Source organism: Ahaetulla prasina, chromosome 1 (genome assembly GCF_028640845.1).
Source record: "Ahaetulla prasina isolate Xishuangbanna chromosome 1, ASM2864084v1, whole genome shotgun sequence".
NCBI lineage: Eukaryota > Metazoa > Chordata > Lepidosauria > Squamata > Colubridae > Ahaetulla > Ahaetulla prasina.
The window spans coordinates 376,502,773-376,521,980 of record NC_080539.1 but is presented as its reverse complement, the minus strand read 5'-3'; the positions used below and the strand labels follow the sequence as shown (position 1 = coordinate 376,521,980).

Sequence of the window (19,208 nt, the reverse complement as noted above, 5' to 3'; positions counted from 1 at the left end):
ATTTGCAAACGAAAGAAAAAGTGGAATATCGGGTGCTCTGGACCAAGGAAAAGAGGGCGTGGATTGTAAGAGCTATTCTTTTTTTTTTCGTTGTCCTGCAGGACCCCCATTCTTCCCTGGCACTTAAAAGCCCCTGGAAAGAGGAAGGGGCCCCTTTGCCACCAGATCTTTCCCGCAATCCAATGGGAAAGCCTTGTGCACGGTCACTCACGCCCTCGTGACGTCCCGTCTGGATTACTGCAATGCTCTCTACATGGGGCTCCCCTTGAGGAGCACCCGGAGGCTCCAGTTAGTCCAGAATGCGGCTGCGCGGGTGATAGAGGAGCCTCGTGACGTCCCGTCTGGATTACTGCAATGCTCTCTACATGGGGCTCCCCTTGAGGAGCACCCGGAGGCTCCAGTTAGTCCAGAATGCGGCTGCGCGGGTGATAGAGGGAGCCCCTCGTGGCGCCCGCGTGACACCTATCCTGCGCAGACTGCACTGGCTACCTGTGGCCTTCCGGGTGCGCTTCAAGGTTTTGGTGACAATCTTTAAAGCGCTCCATGGCATAGGGCCGGGTTACTTACGGGACCGCCTGCTGCTACCGAGTACCTCTCACCGACCCGTGCGCTCTCACAGAGAGGGACTCTTCAGGGTGCCGTCGGCTAGGCAGTGCCGTCTGCCGACGCCCAGGGGAAGGGCCTTCTCTGTGGGGGCTCCCACCCTCTGGAACGAACTCCCTCCAGGACTTCGTCAACTTCCGGACCTCCGAACCTTTCGTCGCGAGCTCAAAACACACCTATTTATTTGCGCGGGGCTGGGTTAGTTTTTTAAATTTATTGGTTTTAATGGGGTTTTTAGTATTTATATTGTTTTAATAATTTGGCTATTGAATAAGTTTTTTATGTGTTATTTTAAATTGTATTTATATGTTTGCTTTTAACTGCCTGTGAACCGCCCTGAGTCCCTAGGGAGATAGGGCGGTATATAAATCTGAAAAATAAATAAATAAAAATAAATAAATAAATAAAGCAAAGTCCAGGATGGTGAGGAGGAAGCGCGACTGCCTCCCTCTGGCGTCTGTGTGTTTCTACTGGTGGAAGGAATGCCGGCATTGAGCCCAGAAGCGAAGAGGCAGGAAAAAGGCATCGCCCACAACTTCTGCTGAACCAGAAGAAACCTCAACTCACAAGGGCCCAGCGGGAAATACAGGGAGCCCTCGACTTGCGGCCACAACTCAGCCCCAAAGTCGTTAAGTGAGCCTCGCCCCGTTTTATAACATTTCTTGCCACTGTCCTTAGGCGAATCGCTGCGGTGCTTAAGTTAGAACCTGGCTTCCTCCTGTGGACTTTGCTTGTCAGAAGGTCGCAAAAGGGGTTCACGTGACCGCCCTGGAACTCTGCGACCGTTGTAAATAGGAGACGGTGGCCCAGCATCTGAATTTGGAGAGGGACGCTGCATCTGTCGTAAAGGTGAACAATGGTCATAGGTCCCATTTTTCAGTCATTTTCGGCCGTTGTAACTGCGAATGGTCACTAAATGAGCCGTCGTAAGACAGGGACTATCAGTAACGCAGTACCAATTACTCTTCAAGGGGAAAAAAAAACTGCAAGGCGATCCTTCAGCTTGGGGGTTGCCTCAATGGAGGTTTAGTGTCAAGATCACCAGAATCAGAATAGAGCTGGAAGGGACCTTAGAGGTCTTCTAGTCCAGCCCCCTGCTCAAGCAGGAGAACCTATAGAACCATTTCAGATAAGTGAGTGTCCAGTCTCTACTTAAATACCTCCAGTGATGGAGCGCCCACAATTTCTGGTGGCTAGCTGTTCCACTGACAGTTCCTCACTGTTAGGAAGTTCCTCCTTAATTCCATGTTGCTTCTCTCCTTCATTAGTTTCCATCCATTTATTTCTTGTCCTGCCTTCTGGAGCTTTGGAGAACAGCTTCACCCCCGTCTTTTTTTTTTCTTTTTTCTTTTTGTCACAACAGTATACACAAACAATTGTCACAGATAAAACAACATATTTTGAAGAAAATATATACATATATGTAAAAAAAATATGCATCAGCTGTATCAATTTGTTATGATGAAGGGAACAATAGGACAGGAACGGTAGGCACTTTTGTGCGCTTATGCACGCCCCTTATGGTCCTCTTAGGAATGGGGTGAGGTCAATAGTAGATAGTCTTTGGTTAAAGCTTTGGGGATTTTGAGTAGAGACTATGGAGTCAGGTAGTGAGTTCCAAGCATTAACAACTCTTTTACAGCAGCCCCAAAATACTAGAATCCTGTTCTCATTTATTTATTTTATTTTATTATTTATTTATTTAATCATATTTTTATACCGCCCTATCTCCCAAGGGACTCAGGGTGGTTTACAGCCAAGTAAAATATACACATAAATACGAGTTAAAACCCCAATTTAAAAAATTTATTAAATACAGCCGAATAATAAAACCACAATAAAATAGTAAAACCCCATTAAAACCAAATTTAAAATTTAAAATTCTGGTCCAGTCCTGCGCAGATAAAAAGATGTGTCTTAAGCTCGCGGCGAAAGGTTCGAAGGTCAGGAAGTTGGCGAAGTCCTGGGGGAAGTTTGTTCCAGAGGGTGGGAGCCCCCACAGAAAAGGCCCTTCCCCTGGGTGTCGCCAGTCGGCACTGCCTCGCTGACGGCACCCTGAGGAGTCCCTCTCTGTGTGAGCGAACGGGTTGGTGGGAGGCAATCGGTGGCAGTAGACGGTCCTGTAAGTATCCCGGCCCTATGCCATGGAGCGCTTTGAAGATAATTACCAAAACCTTGAAGCGCACCCGAAAGGCCACAGGTAGCCAGTGCAGTCTGCGCAGGATTGGTGTAACATGGGAACAGCTCCCTCTATCACCTCCGAACAGCTCCCTCTATCACCCGCGCAGCCGCATTCTGGACCAACTGGAGCCTCCGGGTGCTCTTCAAGGGGAGCCCCATGTAGAGAGCATTGCAGTAATCCAGACGAGATGTCACTCATGTCCCCACTAGTCCTCCTTTTCTCTAGACTGACCACACCCCAAATCCCACAACCGTCCTTCGTATGTTCTTCATAACCCTTCTTCATATACTGAAGGTGACAGTTCCTGTCGGCAACCCTGGCCAGTTCACAGCTGTATTTCGGGATCTGCTTTTGGTCATTGCAGTATGAAAAGGGCAGGGAGGAGGTGGAAGGCGGTGCAAAACAAAGGGAGATGGTTGGTGAAGAAGGTGGAGACGCAACTGAACCCCAGGCATGGAGCAACGTTACTCAAGCTCAGCCGCTGTAAGGCTTAAGGTACTTTTAAGCGTATTAAACACTTTAAGGAACACTTAATGAGTGATCCTTAATGGGACTACATCTACCTGGAGGGGAGTGAGCGGTGGAGTACCACAAGGCTCCGCCTTAGACCCAGGACTCTTCAATAGCTTCATAAACAACTCAGATGAGGGAATAGAAGGGGAACTCATCCAATTTACAAGTGACACTAAGCTGTCAGGAATAGCCAACACCCCAGAAGGGGAGCTCAGGATCCAAAAAGATCTTGACGCACATTTGAACAATGGGCCCTATCCAACAACATGAAATGCAATATATATATATATATATATATATATATATAATATATATATATATATATATATATATATAGGTCTTTGGTTGTTCGGGTTTTCTCCGTGTAAAATTGGAAGTGTCTTGGCGACGTTTCGAAGTCTCATTCGTCATCTTCAGGCTTCAGCCGTGCTTCTGGTAGCTACCAGAAGCACGAAGCTGAAGCCTGAAGATGACGAATGAGACTTCGTCAACGTCGCCAAGACACTTCAATATATATATATATATATATATATATATATATATATATATATATATATATATATATATATATATATATATATATATATATATATAGGTCTTTGGTTGTTCGGGTTTTCTCCGTGTAAAATTGGAAGTGTCTTGGCGACGTTTCGAAGTCTCATTCGTCATCTTCAGGCTTCAGCGTGCTTCTGGGAGCAATGTGTGATCACAGCTGTTTCTTCCTTTTAACTGCTAGTGGGGTTTGAACTGATTGGGTGGAAGCTTGGCTGTGCTCTGATTGGAAGCACGACCAAGGACCAGAAGCCAGACCGCAGCTGCAACATTAGCCACTTCAAACCCCTCCAATCCATACATGCAGCAGACTGACACCCACTACGAAGATGTAGCACGACCACGAACACGGAGCCAAACAGCAGTGCAGCTCACCAGCTCAAATCCCCCTGCAGCACAGACTAGACTGAGCACAACCAAGCCCCCACCACCACAGGCCACACCCCCATCCAATCAGAGCACAGAAAAACCCCCATCCAATCAGAGCACAGCCAAGCTCCCACCCAATCAGTTCAAACCCCCACTAGCAGTTAAAAGGAAGAAACAGCTGCGATCACACATTGCTCCCAGAAGCACGAAGCTGAAGCCTGGAGATGACGAATGGGACTTCGTCGGAACGTCGCCAAGACACCTCCAATTTACACGGGAGAAACCCCGAACAACCAAAGACCTATATACAAACACCCGTGAAAACCTCAGAAAACATATATATATATATATATATATATATATATTTGTTGGATAGGGCCCATTGTTCAAATGTGCGTCAAGATCTTTTTGGATCCTGAGCTCCCCTTCTGGGGTGTTGGCTATTCCTGACAGCTTAGTCTCATTCGTCATCTTCAGGCTTCAGCCGTGCTTGCTCCCAGAAGCACGAAGCTGAAGCCTGAAGATGATGAATGAGACTTCGTCAACGTCGCCAAGACACTTCCAATTTACACGGAGAAACCTCAGAAAACATATATATATATATATATATATATATATATATATATATATATATATATATATATATATATATATATATATATATATATATATATATATATATATATATATATAGGTCTTTGGTTGTTCGGGTTTTCTCCGTGTAAAATTGGAAGTGTCTTGGCGACGTTTCGAAGTCTCATTCGTCATCTTCAGGCTCCAGCTTCGTGCTTCTGGGAGCAATGTGTGATCACAGCTGTTTCTTCCTTTTAACTGCTAGTGGGGGTTTGAACTGATTGGGTGGAAGCTTGGCTGTGCTCTGATTGGAAGCACGACCAAGGACCAGAAGCCAGACCGCAGCTGCAACATTAGCCACTTCAAACCCTCCAATCCATACATGCAGCAGACTGACACCCACTACGAAGATGTAGCACGACCACGAACACGAAGCCAAACAGCAGTGCAGCTCACCAGCTCAAATCCCCCTGCAGCACAGACTAGACTGAGCACAACCAAGCCCTCACCAACACAGGACACACCCCCATCCAATCAGAGCACAGAAAAACCCCCATCCAATCAGAGCACAGCCAAGCTCCCACCCAATTAGTTCAAACCCCCACTAGCAGTTAAAAAGGAAGAAACAGCTGCAATCACACATTGCTCCCAGAAGCACGAAGCTGAAGCCTGAAGATGATGAATGAGACTTCGTCAACGTCGCCAAGACACTTCCAATTTTACACGGAGAAACCTCAGAAAACATATATATATATATATATATATATATATATATATATATATATATATATATATATATATATATATATATATATATATATATATATATATATATATATATATATAGGTCTTTGGTTGTTCGGGTTTTCTCCCGTGTAAAATTGGAAGTGTCTTGGCGACGTTTCGACGAAGTCTCATTCGTCATCTTCAGGCTTCAGCTTCGTGCTTCTGGGAGCAATGTGTGATCGCAGCTGTTTCTTCCTTTTAACTGCTAGTGGGGGTTTGAACTGATTGGGTGGAAGCTTGGCTGTGCTCTGATTGGAAGCACGACCAAGGACCAGAAGCCAGACCGCAGCTGCAACATTAGCCACTTCAAACCCCTCCAATCCATACATGCAGCAGACTGACACCCACTACGAAGATGTAGCACGACCACGAACACGAAGCCAAACAGCAGCAGTGCAGCTCACCAGCTCAAATCCCCCTGCAGCACAGATTAGACTGAGCACAACCAAGCCCCCACCAACACAGGACACACCCCCATCCAATCAGAGCACAGAAAAACCCCCATCCAATCAGAGCACAGCCAAGCTCCCACCCAATCAGTTCAAACCCCCACTAGCAGTTAAAGGAAGAAACAGCTGCGATCACACATTGCTCCCAGAAGCACGAAGCTGAAGCCTGAAGATGACGAATGAGACTTCGTCGAAACGTCGCCAAGACACTTCCAATTTTACACGGGAGAAAACCCGAACAACCAAAGACCTATATACAAACACCCGTGAAAACCTCAGAAAACATATATATATATATATATATATATATATATATTTGTTGGATAGGGCCCATTGTTCAAATGTGCGTCAAGATCTTTTTGGATCCTGAGCTCCCCTTCTGGGGTGTTGGCTATTCCTGACAGCTTAGTCTCATTCGTCATCTTCAGGCTTCAGCTTCGTGCTTGCTCCCAGAAGCACGAAGCTGAAGCCTGAAGATGATGAATGAGACTTCGTCGAAACGTCGCCAAGACACTTCCAATTTTACACGGGAGAAAACCCGAACAACCAAAGACCTATATACAAACACCCGTGAAAACCTCAGAAAACATATATATATATATTTGTTTTCTGAGGTTTTCGCAAGACACTTCCAATTTTATGCGGGAAAAAACCCGAATAACCAAACCTATTATATATATTATATTATTATATTATATTATTATATATATATTTGGTTATTCGGGTTTTCTCCCACGTAAAATTGGAAGTGTCTTGGCGACGTTTCGACGAAGTCCCATTCGTCATCTTCAGGCTTCAGCTTCGTGCTTCTGGGAGCAATGTGTGATCACAGCTGTTTCTTCCTTTTAACTGCTAGTGGGGGTTTGAACTGATTGGGTGGAAGCTTGGCTGTGCTCTGATTGGATGGGGGGGTGTCCTGATTGGGGGGGATGGGGGCTTGGTTAGAGAAATGCAAGGTTTTACACCTCGGCAGGAAATAGCCAAAGGATCAGTTACAGATTAGGTGAGAATTGGCTGTGAGAGGGACCTGGGAGTCCTAGTGGATGATCCCTTCAGATCCCTTCAACGCGAGCCAGCCCTGTGCAGCAGCAGCCAAAATAGCGAATACAATCCTCAGTTGTATAAACAGAGGCATAGAATGAAAATCACGTGGAGTCTTAGCAGAAGTGCTATTCAGCAGGTTCTGATCAGTTCTGGAGAACCGGTAGCGGAAATTCTGAGTAGTTCAAAGAAGGAGGGGGGGTTGGACTAGACGACCTCCAAGGTCCCTTCCAACTCTGTTACTGGTAAACACCACCTCTGACTGGCCCCGCCCCCATCTATCTCGTGAAGTCTTAGTACCACTTTGTAAATCCTCCACACCTGGAGTACCCCACATTACGAAAAAGAGGTTGAGACTTTGGAAAAAGTGCAGAGAAGAGCAACGAAGATGATCAAAGGCCTGGAGACAAATAACACATGAAGGACGGTTGCAGGATTTGGGTATATCTAGACTATAGAGAAAAGAAGAATTAGGGGTGACAAGATAGCACTATTCTGGTATTTGAGGGGCTGCCCCAAAGAAGGGGGGGGGGAGGTCAATTTATTTTCCAAAGCACCTGAAGGCAGGACAAAAAAATACGGATGGAAACTAATCAAGGAGAGAAGCAACTTGGAATGAAGGAGAAACTTCCTAACAGTGAGGACAATTCACCAGTGGAACTGCTTGCCACCAGAAGCTGTGGTGCCAACTTCGGTCTGAAGCAAATCTGAACTGCAGAACCGAACCGAAGAAGCTCCTCGGCTGAGAAGCGAAACCTCTTCAAATTAAAAACCAGGAAGTCCAGTTGTCTTTTGAAAAAAGAAGCAGACCCTTTCAGGACATCTACTTGTTGAGTTTCAGCAGCACTGAAAAAAGTGACTTCTGACCAGTTTTCACACTTACGACCGTGTCGCCCACCCCCCCGTCACATGATCAAAATTCAGACACTTGGCAAGTAACACGCGTGTGTGTGTATATAAGTGTTTGCAGCATCCCAGTCACATGCTCATCGTTTGCGACTTCCTTCCAACAAGCAACGGACAGACAGAGGGAGGGGGGTTCGCTTAACGACCACAGGATTCACTTAACAGCGACGTCCAAGAAGGTCACAAAACGGGGCAAAACGGTGGTTTAGCAATTGCTGTGGTTTAACCACGGAAACGTCGGGCTCCCTTTTTGTTGTCCCAAGTCGAGGACCACCCGAATTTATAACATTCAGATGAACCGCTTCCGCCGAGGCGCAGGACGGGAGCCTCAAACGCGCCCTTTGAAAAAGACAAAAACCTGGAGCGGAGACGGGAGGATCGCTGGAAGCCGCTCGGGACGGGGAAAAAGATCGCCTCAGGCGGCGGAGGGAGCGGCGGATCCCGCCCGAGAGATCCACTGGCTCCCAAGACAAATCCAGCGAGGACGAAGCTCCGCCTCCTCAGCTCGAGCCGAGCCACCAGGCCGGGCTCGAGTGAGTCAAGGGGGCGGGGCGTTTCCCTACGCCGACCCCGCCTCTTTTGGCGTCATCACCGACTCCGCCTCTTCCGGTGACTCGCCATCCCTCCCGCCCCGCCCTTTGTTTCCGCCCTATATAAAGGGCAGCGGCGGTCGCCGCCTTCACTTCCCTGCCGAGCAGGGCCGTGGCGGTTGTTTGTGCGCTTGGCTGCCCGGCTGGCGGGAACGCGGCGCTGCGCCATGGAGATGGGGAAGCGGGTGACGCTGGAGCTGCGCAACAGGAAGCCGGCCGAGGTGAGACCCCCGCGGGTGCGGGGGTCGCCTCCTCCTTCCCCCCCCACCTGCCCCCCTTGCACACACGTTTGCCCTGCAGGCATGTTGGAGGCGCGCGCGGGAGGCCCCCCTCCTGTGAATGGGGGGGCTCCCCTACAACTCTCTCGCCCCCCCCCTCAGGAGGGTCTCCCCAGCGCCCTTCAGCCTGGAAGCCCCCCTCCCCCAATGGCTCGACCCGGGGGCCCCCCCCGCCGGTGAAATGCGGTCCCCCCTCCCTCCCCCGCAGGAAGGGGGCGCCGCACCTCGGGGTCCAGGTCAGGCCTGGGGGAAGGCTTAGGGATGGAGGTCTCGGGGAGGGGAGGAGGGGCTCAACTTCCACCCGCTCCCCCAGCCCTTTTTGCAAGAGAGACTCCCCCCCCCCGCTTAGAGAAGGGACCGAACCCCCCCCAAACTCATCCTGTTGGGTGGAGGGCGACTTAAGCAAAAAAAAAAAAAAAAAAGGCCAGGAGGGTTTTCGGGGGGGGGGGTGGAGGGGAAAGTTTGGTGGGGGGGAAGGGCGGAGAAAGGGGAATCGAGTCACACAAACGGCCAACCGGTCATAAATAGGAGCCAAATAGCTGAAATTTTGATTAGGTGACCATTGGAATGTGGGTGTGTGCTAAGCCCTTAAGTGTGAAAAAAATAAAATAAGCCATAATTATTATTATTTTGCATTTATATCCCGCCCTTCTCCGAAGACTCAGGGCGGCTTACAGTGTATAAGGCAATAGTCTCATTCTATTTGTATATTTATATACAAAGTCAACTTTTATTGCCCCCCCAACAATCTGGGTCCTCATTTTACCAAAGGATGGAAGGCTGAGTCAACCTTGGGCCTGGTGGGGACTTGAACTTGAAGTAATTGCAAGCAGCTGCTGTTAATAACAGGCTGCATTAGCCTGTTGCGCCACCAGAGGCCCTTCTCTTCCCCCCCAGCGCTGTTGTAACTTCAAACGTCACTAAATGAACGGTTGTAAGTCAAGGACTATTTTTCGAATGACGCATGATTTGAATTTTAAAATTAGTGTGGCGTTTTCAGCTCAGTTCCTGTGTGATGCTTCTATTATGTTTGGCCTGGTCGGTTAACCCAGAATTTGCAGGGGGGGGGAGGGTTACCCTCTACAGATGTGCCAGAGGTTGCCTCAGCAGCCCAGCCTGGGTTCCTTAAGAGAGAAGGGGGTCTTTCCTCTTTTTTTTAAACAAGAGCAGACCCCCCCTTCCCCCCCCCCGGCTGTTTTCTTCCTTAAAGGGGCCGAGACTGAGTCTCCCAACTCAGAGGTGACCAAGAGCGATTGGGGGAGGGGGGGGATTAACGCCAAAAATGGCCACTTGGAAAGACAGGAGAAGATGTGACTTTGATAAGTTTGGTGCACAGGTGTTGACCCTCCTTAAAGCACAAGGATTGCTCCTTTGCAGACTGGGGGGTGGAGTTTTGTGTGTTTCTCTGAAACGCCATTCTAGTCCTCAGTGATTCTCAACGATAGCAACTTTCGGAGGGGTGGACTTCAACTCCCAGAGTTCCCCAGCCAGCAAGGAATTACTCTTGATGGGATAATTTGTACACCACCTCTAGAGTCACTTTATGAGAAAAACGGGAGGGCTCCAAATTAGAGAAAGAGAAAATTTGGCAGGACAGAAACTTTGTGTTGTTGCAAGTCTGCAAATTTTTCACCACTGGGAAATGTGTTAACCAAATTAGTGGAAATGTTTGTCACCTGGTATTGCACAATCATCAGAGTTAGAAGGGACCTTGGAGGCCTTCTAGTCCACCCCCCTGCCCAGGCAGGAAACCCTACACCATTTCAGACAAATGGCTATCCAACATTTTCTTTAAAATTTCCAGTGTTGGAGCATTTACAACTTCTGCAGGCAAGTTGTTCCACTTATTAATTGTTCTAATTGTCAGGAAATTTCTCCTTAGTTCCAAGTTGCTTCTCTCCCTGATTAGTTTCCACCCATTGCTTCTTGTTCTACCCTCAGGTGCTTTGGAGAATAGCTTGACTCCCTCTTCTTTGGGGCAACCCCTGAGATATTGGAACACTGCTATCCTGTCTCCCCTAGTCCTTCTTTTCATTAAACTAGACACACCCAGTTCCTGCAACCGTTCTTCATATGTTTTAGCCTCCAGTCCCCTCATCATCTTTCTTGCTCTTCTCTGCACTGTTTCTGGAGTCTCAACATCTTTTTTACACCGTGGCGACCAATAGTGGATGCAATATTCCAAGTGTGGCCTTACCAAGGCATTATAAAGTGGTACTAACACTTCACGTGATCTTGATTCTATCCCTCTGTTTACACAGCCCAGAACTGTGTTGGCTTTTTTAGCAGCTGCTGCACACTGCTGGCTCATATCTAAATGGTTGTCCACTAGGATTCCAAGATCCCTGTCACAGGTACTACTATTGAGTAAGGTACCACATATCCGGTACCTGTGCATTTTGTTTTTTTGGCCTAAATGTAGAACCTTACTTTTTTCACTGTTGAATTTCATTTTGTTAGTTAGCACCCAATGTTCAAGTCTGTCAAGATCCTTCTGTATCTTGAGCCTATCTTCCGGAGCGTTGGCTATTCCTGCCAGCTTGGTGTCATTTAGCTTGGCGAGCATCAAATTAAGGATCATGGTGCACAGGTATAAATCAGTAATTTATAGAGAGCAGTAAAACGCAGTGAGGTAAGATTGCAGAAGGTGCATGTGTGTCTTTTTTCGATTGGCGCACCACTGGCGCATGCAAAGAGATCGGCCTGTCCAGGCAAGTGGGAAGGATGGAAGGCTGGCGGGCTAAGAGGTAGATTATTGGAAGAGCCTCGGAGAAGATTAAAGACTCCTCAATTCAACCTGTAGTTTAGAACTTGATCTACCTATTGTAAAGAGGAGAGGTTACCTTTGCCTAGCTAGCAGAAAAGGTGTTGCCTTGCTTTGTAACAACATTTGTGAGTCGGAAAAGAAAAGACACCACCGGATGCCTCCTGATTTTTTTTAACCTAGGTACAGACAGTCCTCGACTTAATCACAGCTGAGCCCAAACTTTCTGTTGCTAAGTGAAAGCAGTTGATTTTTACCCCATTTTATGAACTTTCTTGCCGCTGTTCTTTTTTTTTATTGAAAAAGTTTTACAAGACTTTTTTCTTCCCCGTTTTCCCCCCCCACCCAACTTCCCGGAACAAACACAAGGTATAGTTTAAAAATAAAACAAGCATATGCTAAAAATTTTCCCTCCTAACACAGTTATACTCCTACAATTCTCATCAATGCGTTGGTTCCGTCCCAGGCGCCTGATGGACCCGGAGAGGTTCCAGACGGAGCTTGGGCCGTTCCCTGAGGATCTTACCCACGGCACGACTGAAGAACTGGTTGCGGCCTGGGAACGGGCCGCGGCTGGGGCTTTGGACCGTGTCGCGCCTTTGCAGCCTCTGACCCGGCGTAGATCTCAATTGGCTCCCTGGTTTTCCGAGGAGCTGAGAGAGATGAAACGCCGGAGAAGACGCCTGGAGAGTATTTGGAGGTCTAGCCGTTCCGAGGCTGATCGGACACTAGTGAGGTCCTTTACTAGGACCTACCTAGTGGCAATGAGGGAGGCGAAGCGTTCCTACGTTTCCACCCTCATTGCATCGGCAGATAACCGCCCGGCCGCCCTGTTTCGGGTGACCCGTTCCCTCCTCCATCAAGAGGGACGGGATGACCCCTTACAGGGACGAGCTGAGGAGTTTAACGGTTATCTATACGATAAAATCGCTCAGCTCGGGATAGTTTGGACCAAGATTGCGATGATCCAGCTGAGACGACAGAGACACGTCTTGTTGAGGTTATTTGGGATGAGTTTGATTCTGTGGCTCCGAGGACATGGACAGGTTGCTGGGAGGTTACATGCAACTACATGTTTACTGGACCCGTGCCCTTCCTGGTTAGTGCTGGCTGCTCAGGAAGTGACACGAGGCTGGCTCAGGGATTATAAATGCTTCTTTGATGGAAGGGTTTTCCCGCCGCCTTGAAGGAGGCGGTGGTGAGACCTCTCCTCAAGAAGCCTTCCCTGGACCCAGCTATTTTGGGTAATTATCGTCCAGTCTCCAACCTTCGCTTTGTGGCGAAGGTTGTAGAGAGTGTGGTTGCATGGCAGCTCCCCCGGCACCTGGAGGAAACTGTCTATCTGGACCCGTTCCAGTCCGGCTTCCGACCCGGTTATAGCACGGAGACTGCTTTGGTCGCGTTGGTGGATGACCTCTGGAGGGCCAGGGATAGGGGTTGCTCCTCTGCCTTGGTCCTATTAGATCTCTCAGCGGCTTTCGATACCATCGACCATGCTGCGCCGGTTGGAGGGATTGGGAGTGGGGGGCACCGTTTATCGGTGGTTCTCCTCCTATCTCTCTGACCGGTCGCAGACGGTGTTGACAGGGGGGCAGAGGTCGTCCTCGAGGCGCCTCACTTGTGGGGTGCCTCAGGGGTCGATTCTCTCGCCTACCCTGTTCAACATCTATATGAAGCCGCTGGGTGAGGTCATCAATGGTTTTGGGGTGAGTTATCATCTGTACGCTGATGATACTCAGCTGTACTTCTCCACCCCGGACCACCACAACGAAGCGGTCGAAGTGCTGTCCCGGTGCCTGGAAGCTGTACGGGTCTGGATGGGGAGAAACAGACTCAAGCTCAATCCCTCCAAGACGGAGTGGCTGTGGATGCCGGCATCCCGGTACAGTCATCCGCAGCTGACTGTTGGGGGCGAGTTAGTGGCCCCAAAGGAGGTGGTTCGCAACTTGGGCGTCCTCCTGGATGGACGGCTGTCTTTTGATGAACACCTGGCGGCCGTCGCCAGGAGGGCCTTTTACCAGGTTCGCCTGGTTCGCCAGTTGCGTCCCTTCCTTGACCGGGATGCCTTATGCACGGTCACTCACGCTCTGGTTACGTCTAGGCTGGATTATTGCAATGCTCTCTACATGGGGCTGCCCTTGAGGTGCACCCGGAGGCTGCAGTTAGTCCAGAATGTGGCTGCGCGGGTAGTAATGGGAGCCGCTCGTGGCTCCCACGTGACATTGCTGCTCCGTAGCTTGCACTGGCTTCCTGTGGTCTTTCGGGTGCGCTTCAAGATTTTGGTAACTATCTTTAAAGCGCTCCATGGCTTAGGACCCGGGTACTTACGAGACCGCCTGCTGTTACCCTTTGCCTCCCACCGACCCGTACGCTCGCACAGAGAGGGTCTCCTCAGGGTGCCGTCCGCCAAACAATGTCGGCTGGCGGCCCCCAGGAGTAGGGCCTTCTCTGTGGGGGCAGTGACGCTCTGGAACGAACTTCCCCCCGGCCTGCGTCAAGTGCCCGATCTTCGGACCTTCCGTCCTGAGCTCAAAACATATTTATTCATTAAAGCGGGACTGGCATAATTAGTGATGTATTTTAATTGGGTTTTTTAATATTTTTAACTTCTTAATTTAAATTTTAATAATCAGCCTTTAAAATTTGCTCTTTTTAATTGTTGGTTTTAAATTGTATACATCTTTGTTTTTATTTTGGCTGTACACCGCCCTGAGTCCTTCGGGAGAAGGGCGGTATAAAAATTTAATAAATAAATAAAAAAAAAAATCAAATCCTAACCTCCCCCATAGCAATCAAAAATAATACATCCTAATCATTCAAAGGCAGTCTGATATCTCTTAGTCTGATATCTATTTTGGATATAGTCAATCCATTTTTTCCATTCATTTAAGTATCTTTCTTGTGTATTGTCTTTCAAAAAGGCTGAGATTTTCGCCATCTCAGCCAAATTGGCAACTTTCAATATCCATTCTTCTATTGTGGGTACTTCTTTTTTCTTCCAGTATTGTCCTATCAGTAATCTTGCCGCTGTTACTAGATTTAAAATCAGTTTAGTCTCAATTACTGTAGAATCTGTAATAATTCCCAGCAGAAAAAATTGCGGCAGGAACTTTATCTTCTTTTTCAGAACATTTTGTATAATCCAGCAAATTCTTATCCAAAAAGCCTTAAATGTTCTTGCAACTCCACCAAATATGAAAATACGTAGCGTCATCACAATTACATCTCCAACATTTTGCTTGCATATCTGGATACATTACACGATAGTTTCTTAGGATCTAAATGCCATTTGCCGCAGTTCTTGAATGTACCTGGCGTCCCACCTTGACTTCGCTTGTGGGAAGGTTGCAAATGGTGGTCCGGTGATCCAGCCATCGCAAATACACACCGGTTGTGCCGAGTGCCTGAATTTTGATTGCAGGGCCATGGGGCTGCTGCCATAGCTACTCCCCTTTTTCAGTGATGCTGTAAACTTTGCTAAACGAATGATTGTTCATCAAGGACTGCCTGTACAGCTGCTGTGTTTCCCCCAAAATAAGACCCTGTCTTATATTTTTGCCACCAAAAAAGGGGGCACTAGGTCTTATTTGCAAGGGGGGGGACTGATGCACTTCACTTGTGTGCGTCACCGCCCCCCCCCTCCTCCCCGGGCCTCCTTTTCGCTGTCAAGAACTTCTTCGGCTAGCAAGGCTTTCCTAAAGGCCTCTGCAGCCGATAACAGAACTCTGGATCGATCCGGAGCTCTGTTATCGGCTACAAAGGCCTTCAGAAAAGCCGTGCCGGTTGCAGAAAAAATGGGCTGAGGTGTGCAAGGCTTGGCTGCAACTGTCCAAAAGAAAGTAGTAGGGCCGCTCCTTCCCCACCCAAGCTTAATTTTTACCCATGCACCCTGGAGTGGGCAGGGTCTTAACTAGGGCTTATTTTCGAGGGTAGGGCTTATATTGGGCATACATGTAGCAAGCTAGTAGGGTGGGTCGTAATTTTCGGGGAAACATGGTAGTCCTTATCCTTATCCTTATGATTTATATTGATATATTGACCATCAATTGTGTTGTAAATGTTGTATCTTGATGAACGTATCTTTTCTTTTATGCACACTAAGAGCATATGCACCAAAGACAAATTCCTTGTGTGTCCAATCACACTTGGCCAATAAAGAATTCTATTCTATTCTATTCTTAACTTACAACCACAATGGAGCCCAACATTTCTGTCGCGAGGCAGTGGTTAAGTGACTTTTGCCCCATTTTAAAGACCTTTCTTGCCACCGTTGTTAAGTGAATCACTGCAGTTAGGTGAACCTGGCTTCTCCCTTGACTTTGCTCGTCGAAAGGTCGCAAAAGAAAGAGATCCCGCGACCCCAGGATACTGCAACCGTCATAAAGTGTGAAGAATGATCCTAACTCTCTGTTTTCACTGCTTTGGAACGGTCACTAAATATGAACCGTTGTAAAGTCGAGGACTACCTGGGCTGTCAGGTCAGTCGTGTCTCCAGTGAACCGGTGACTTCTGGGAGGTTTGAGGGAACTGCCTTGAAATCTCTCTTCTGTACACACACACATAGATCCATAAATGAGACCACATCCCCCAGAATCCCCTAGCTGTTTGCCCGGTGGAATTCTGGGAGCCAGACTTCGAACGTCTTTCTTTCCTAGGTGAAGGAGCTGGTGCTGGACAACTGCCGCTCCGACGATGGCAAGATCAGCGGGCTCTCCTCCGACTTCGAAAACCTGGAATACCTGAGCATGATCAACACCGGTCTTGTCTCCATCTCTAACCTTCCCAAGCTTAACAAACTCCAGAAGGTGAGCACCTGGGCACAGGACGGCAGGATTGGCTGCACAAAAATTGTGTGTGTGTGTGTTGAGCCGGATCGGAGCTTGGGGGGAGCTTTTGTACTTTGCAGTGGGCTGTTCACTGTAAATCAGCCAATCTTGGTAGACTTTAAGAGGTGGTGTTGTGTCTTGCCTGCTCTCACCGCAGCCGGGGCCTTCTTATCTGCTTCCGAACGCTGAGGAATGTCCTAGTATGCCTCCCGGCCCCAGCCCTGGCTCCATGCCCAGACAGGCTGAGGAGGAGGAAGCACCTCCCGGCCCCAGCCCTGGCTCCATGCCCAGACAGGCTGAGGAGGAGGAAGCACCTCCCGGCCCCAGCCCTGGCTCCATGCCCAGACAGGCTGAGGAGGAGGAAGCACCTCCCGGCCCCAGCCCTGGCTCCATGCCCAGGCAAACGGAGCAATTAGACCCCTCCCCGACAGCATGTGAGCCTGAGGGAGGTCAATTACCAACAGCTGCCGACTGGAGTGACCCTCGCTTCATAAGAATTGATAGGCGGCGGCGTCAGAAGGAAGGGAGGGGCAGGCTTAGATAAGTGCTGAGTCATGGAGCCACACCCCATGGCCTATATAAAGGATCTGTTTTCTGGCATTCTCTGAGTCAGGCAAAGTCGAACATATCTTGCTGAAGTCACTTTCTGGTCTCCTGCCTGCCCTGAGGACTTTGCTAGGACTTTGGCAGAGCTGCAGAGGCACGCCTGATTCGGATTTCCCTGACCCGGCCGTCAGCGGAGGAGTGGGACACGACAGGTGTGGACTTCAACTAGACACAAGAACAGTTTTTTCCCGAAGGCCATCACTCTGCTAAACAAATAATTCCCTCAACACTGTCAAACTATTTACTAAATCTGCACTACTATTAATCTTCTCATCGGTCCCATCACCAATCTCTTTCCACTTACGACTGTATGACTGTAACTTTGTTGCTGGTAATCCTTTTGATTTATATTGATATATTGACCTTCATTTGTGTTGTAAATATTGTACCTTGATGAACGTATCTTTTCTTTTATGTACACCGAGAGCCTATGCACCAAGACAAATTCCTTGTGTGTCCAATCACACTTGGCCAATAAAAAATTCTATTCTATTCTATTCTAAAACTCCCAGAATTCCCCAGCCAGCGTGGATGGCTGGGGAATTCTGGGAGTTGCAGTACACACCTCTTTTTTTTTTTTGAAAATTTTTATTTATTTTTAAACATAAAATAAAAAAACCTCATCAAATCAATTCCATTACAACGTGCTGCATTGGTGTTAACATATCTTCCTGTGCATTCACAAAATAATCATCTCTTCCATACATATATCTTATACTCATTTTTCCTAACATATCTTTCCATTTAACCAATTATAGAATAAATCCCATATTTTATAATATTGTTTATCTTCTTGTTCTCTAATTTCAAATGTTAATTTACTCATCTCTGCACAATCCAACATTTTTCTAATTATTTCATCTTGCAAAGGTAACTTCATTTTTCCATTTTTTTGCAAATACAATCCTAGCTGCTGTAATAATATTCACAATCAAATATTTTATATCTCTAGTATATATCTCCGGTATAATTCCCAACAGAAAGATTTCTGGCTTAAAGTCAATATGCTTTTTAATCATTTTTTTTCCAGCCACGTGTGTATTTTAGTCCAATATCTTTTAGCTTCAATGCATGTCCACCACATGTGGTAATATGATCCAGGTATCTGATGACATTTCCAACATTTTTCAGATTTGTCCTTAGACATTCTAGCAATTCTTGTTGGGGGTAGATGCCACCTGTAAAACATCTTATACAAATTCTCTTTAAATGCTGTCGACATCGTCATTTTATAATTATACATCCACAATTCCTGCCAGTCATCTAGATCTATCCCATGACCAAAATTCCTCCCCCAAGCAGTCATTGTCTCTTTAACCTGTTCTGCTTCTAACTTAACCTCTAGTAAGTATCCATACAGTTTCTTTAGCAGGTTGTCATCTGAACCTGTTAAAATCTCATCAAAACTCGTTAGGTTATTATAAAAGCCTTCTGTTTTAACATCATTATCATATCTGGATTGTATTTGCAAGTATGCAAACCAATTCATTGTTATATCCTCTGCTTCTAATTCTAAGTTGGATTGTAACTAATTCTAAGTTGGATTTTCATTCAACAATTCATTATATCTAACAATATATTCCTTTTTAAATGTTATTGAGTAAGAGAATGCCTCAATGGGTGAAACCCACATTGGAATTTTTAAGAAGTGACTTTTCTTAATCTTCCCAATTTAATAACAACGTTTCTCTGACTATATGTCTTCTAAAATAGCCCTGTGATTTAGTTTGTCCATACCATAAAAAGGCGTGCAATCCCAACAACAAATCATGGCCTTCTAGAGTTAATATTCTATTATTTTTTAGGGTTATCCATTCTTTAATCCACATCATATTCGCTGCTTGATAATATAGTTCCCAATTGGGTAGCCCAAAACCACCTCTAACTCTCTTATCTTGTAATAATTTTATTTTTATCCTTGCTTTTTTCCCTTGCCAAATATACTTCAGCATCGCTTTATTCAGCTCCTCAAAGTACCCTCTGATCAATTTAATAGGTATAGTCTGAAACAAATACAGAATTTTAGGTAATATATTCATTTTAATTGTTGATATTCTTCCCAACAAAGACAATTGTAGATGTTCCCACTTTAGTCAAATCCGCCACAATCTGCTGCTTGAGTTTACCATAGTTATTTTCTTTTAAAGTGCTATACCTTGGAGTAAGATAT

General features: G+C 46.9%; 1 protein-coding gene across 7 annotated transcripts in view; it reads left to right on the top strand.

The window, feature by feature from the left end:
• Positions 1 to 8,672: 8,672 nt before the first annotated feature.
• LOC131188440 (acidic leucine-rich nuclear phosphoprotein 32 family member B-like) overlaps positions 8,673 to 19,208 on the top strand; it is a 19,061-nt gene continuing 8,525 nt past the window's right edge. For 6 of the 7 annotated variants that reach the window (XM_058163710.1, XM_058163709.1, XM_058163708.1 and 3 more), the window contains exons 1-2: positions 8,673 to 8,785; positions 16,262 to 16,411. In XM_058163710.1, the coding sequence (XP_058019693.1) occupies positions 8,732 to 8,785; positions 16,262 to 16,411 (204 nt within the window). In that variant the 5' untranslated portion in view covers positions 8,673 to 8,731. Of the gene's footprint in view, positions 8,786 to 16,261; positions 16,412 to 19,208 lie in introns of those variants that run through there. The other variant, XM_058163711.1, reaches the window with a different exon arrangement.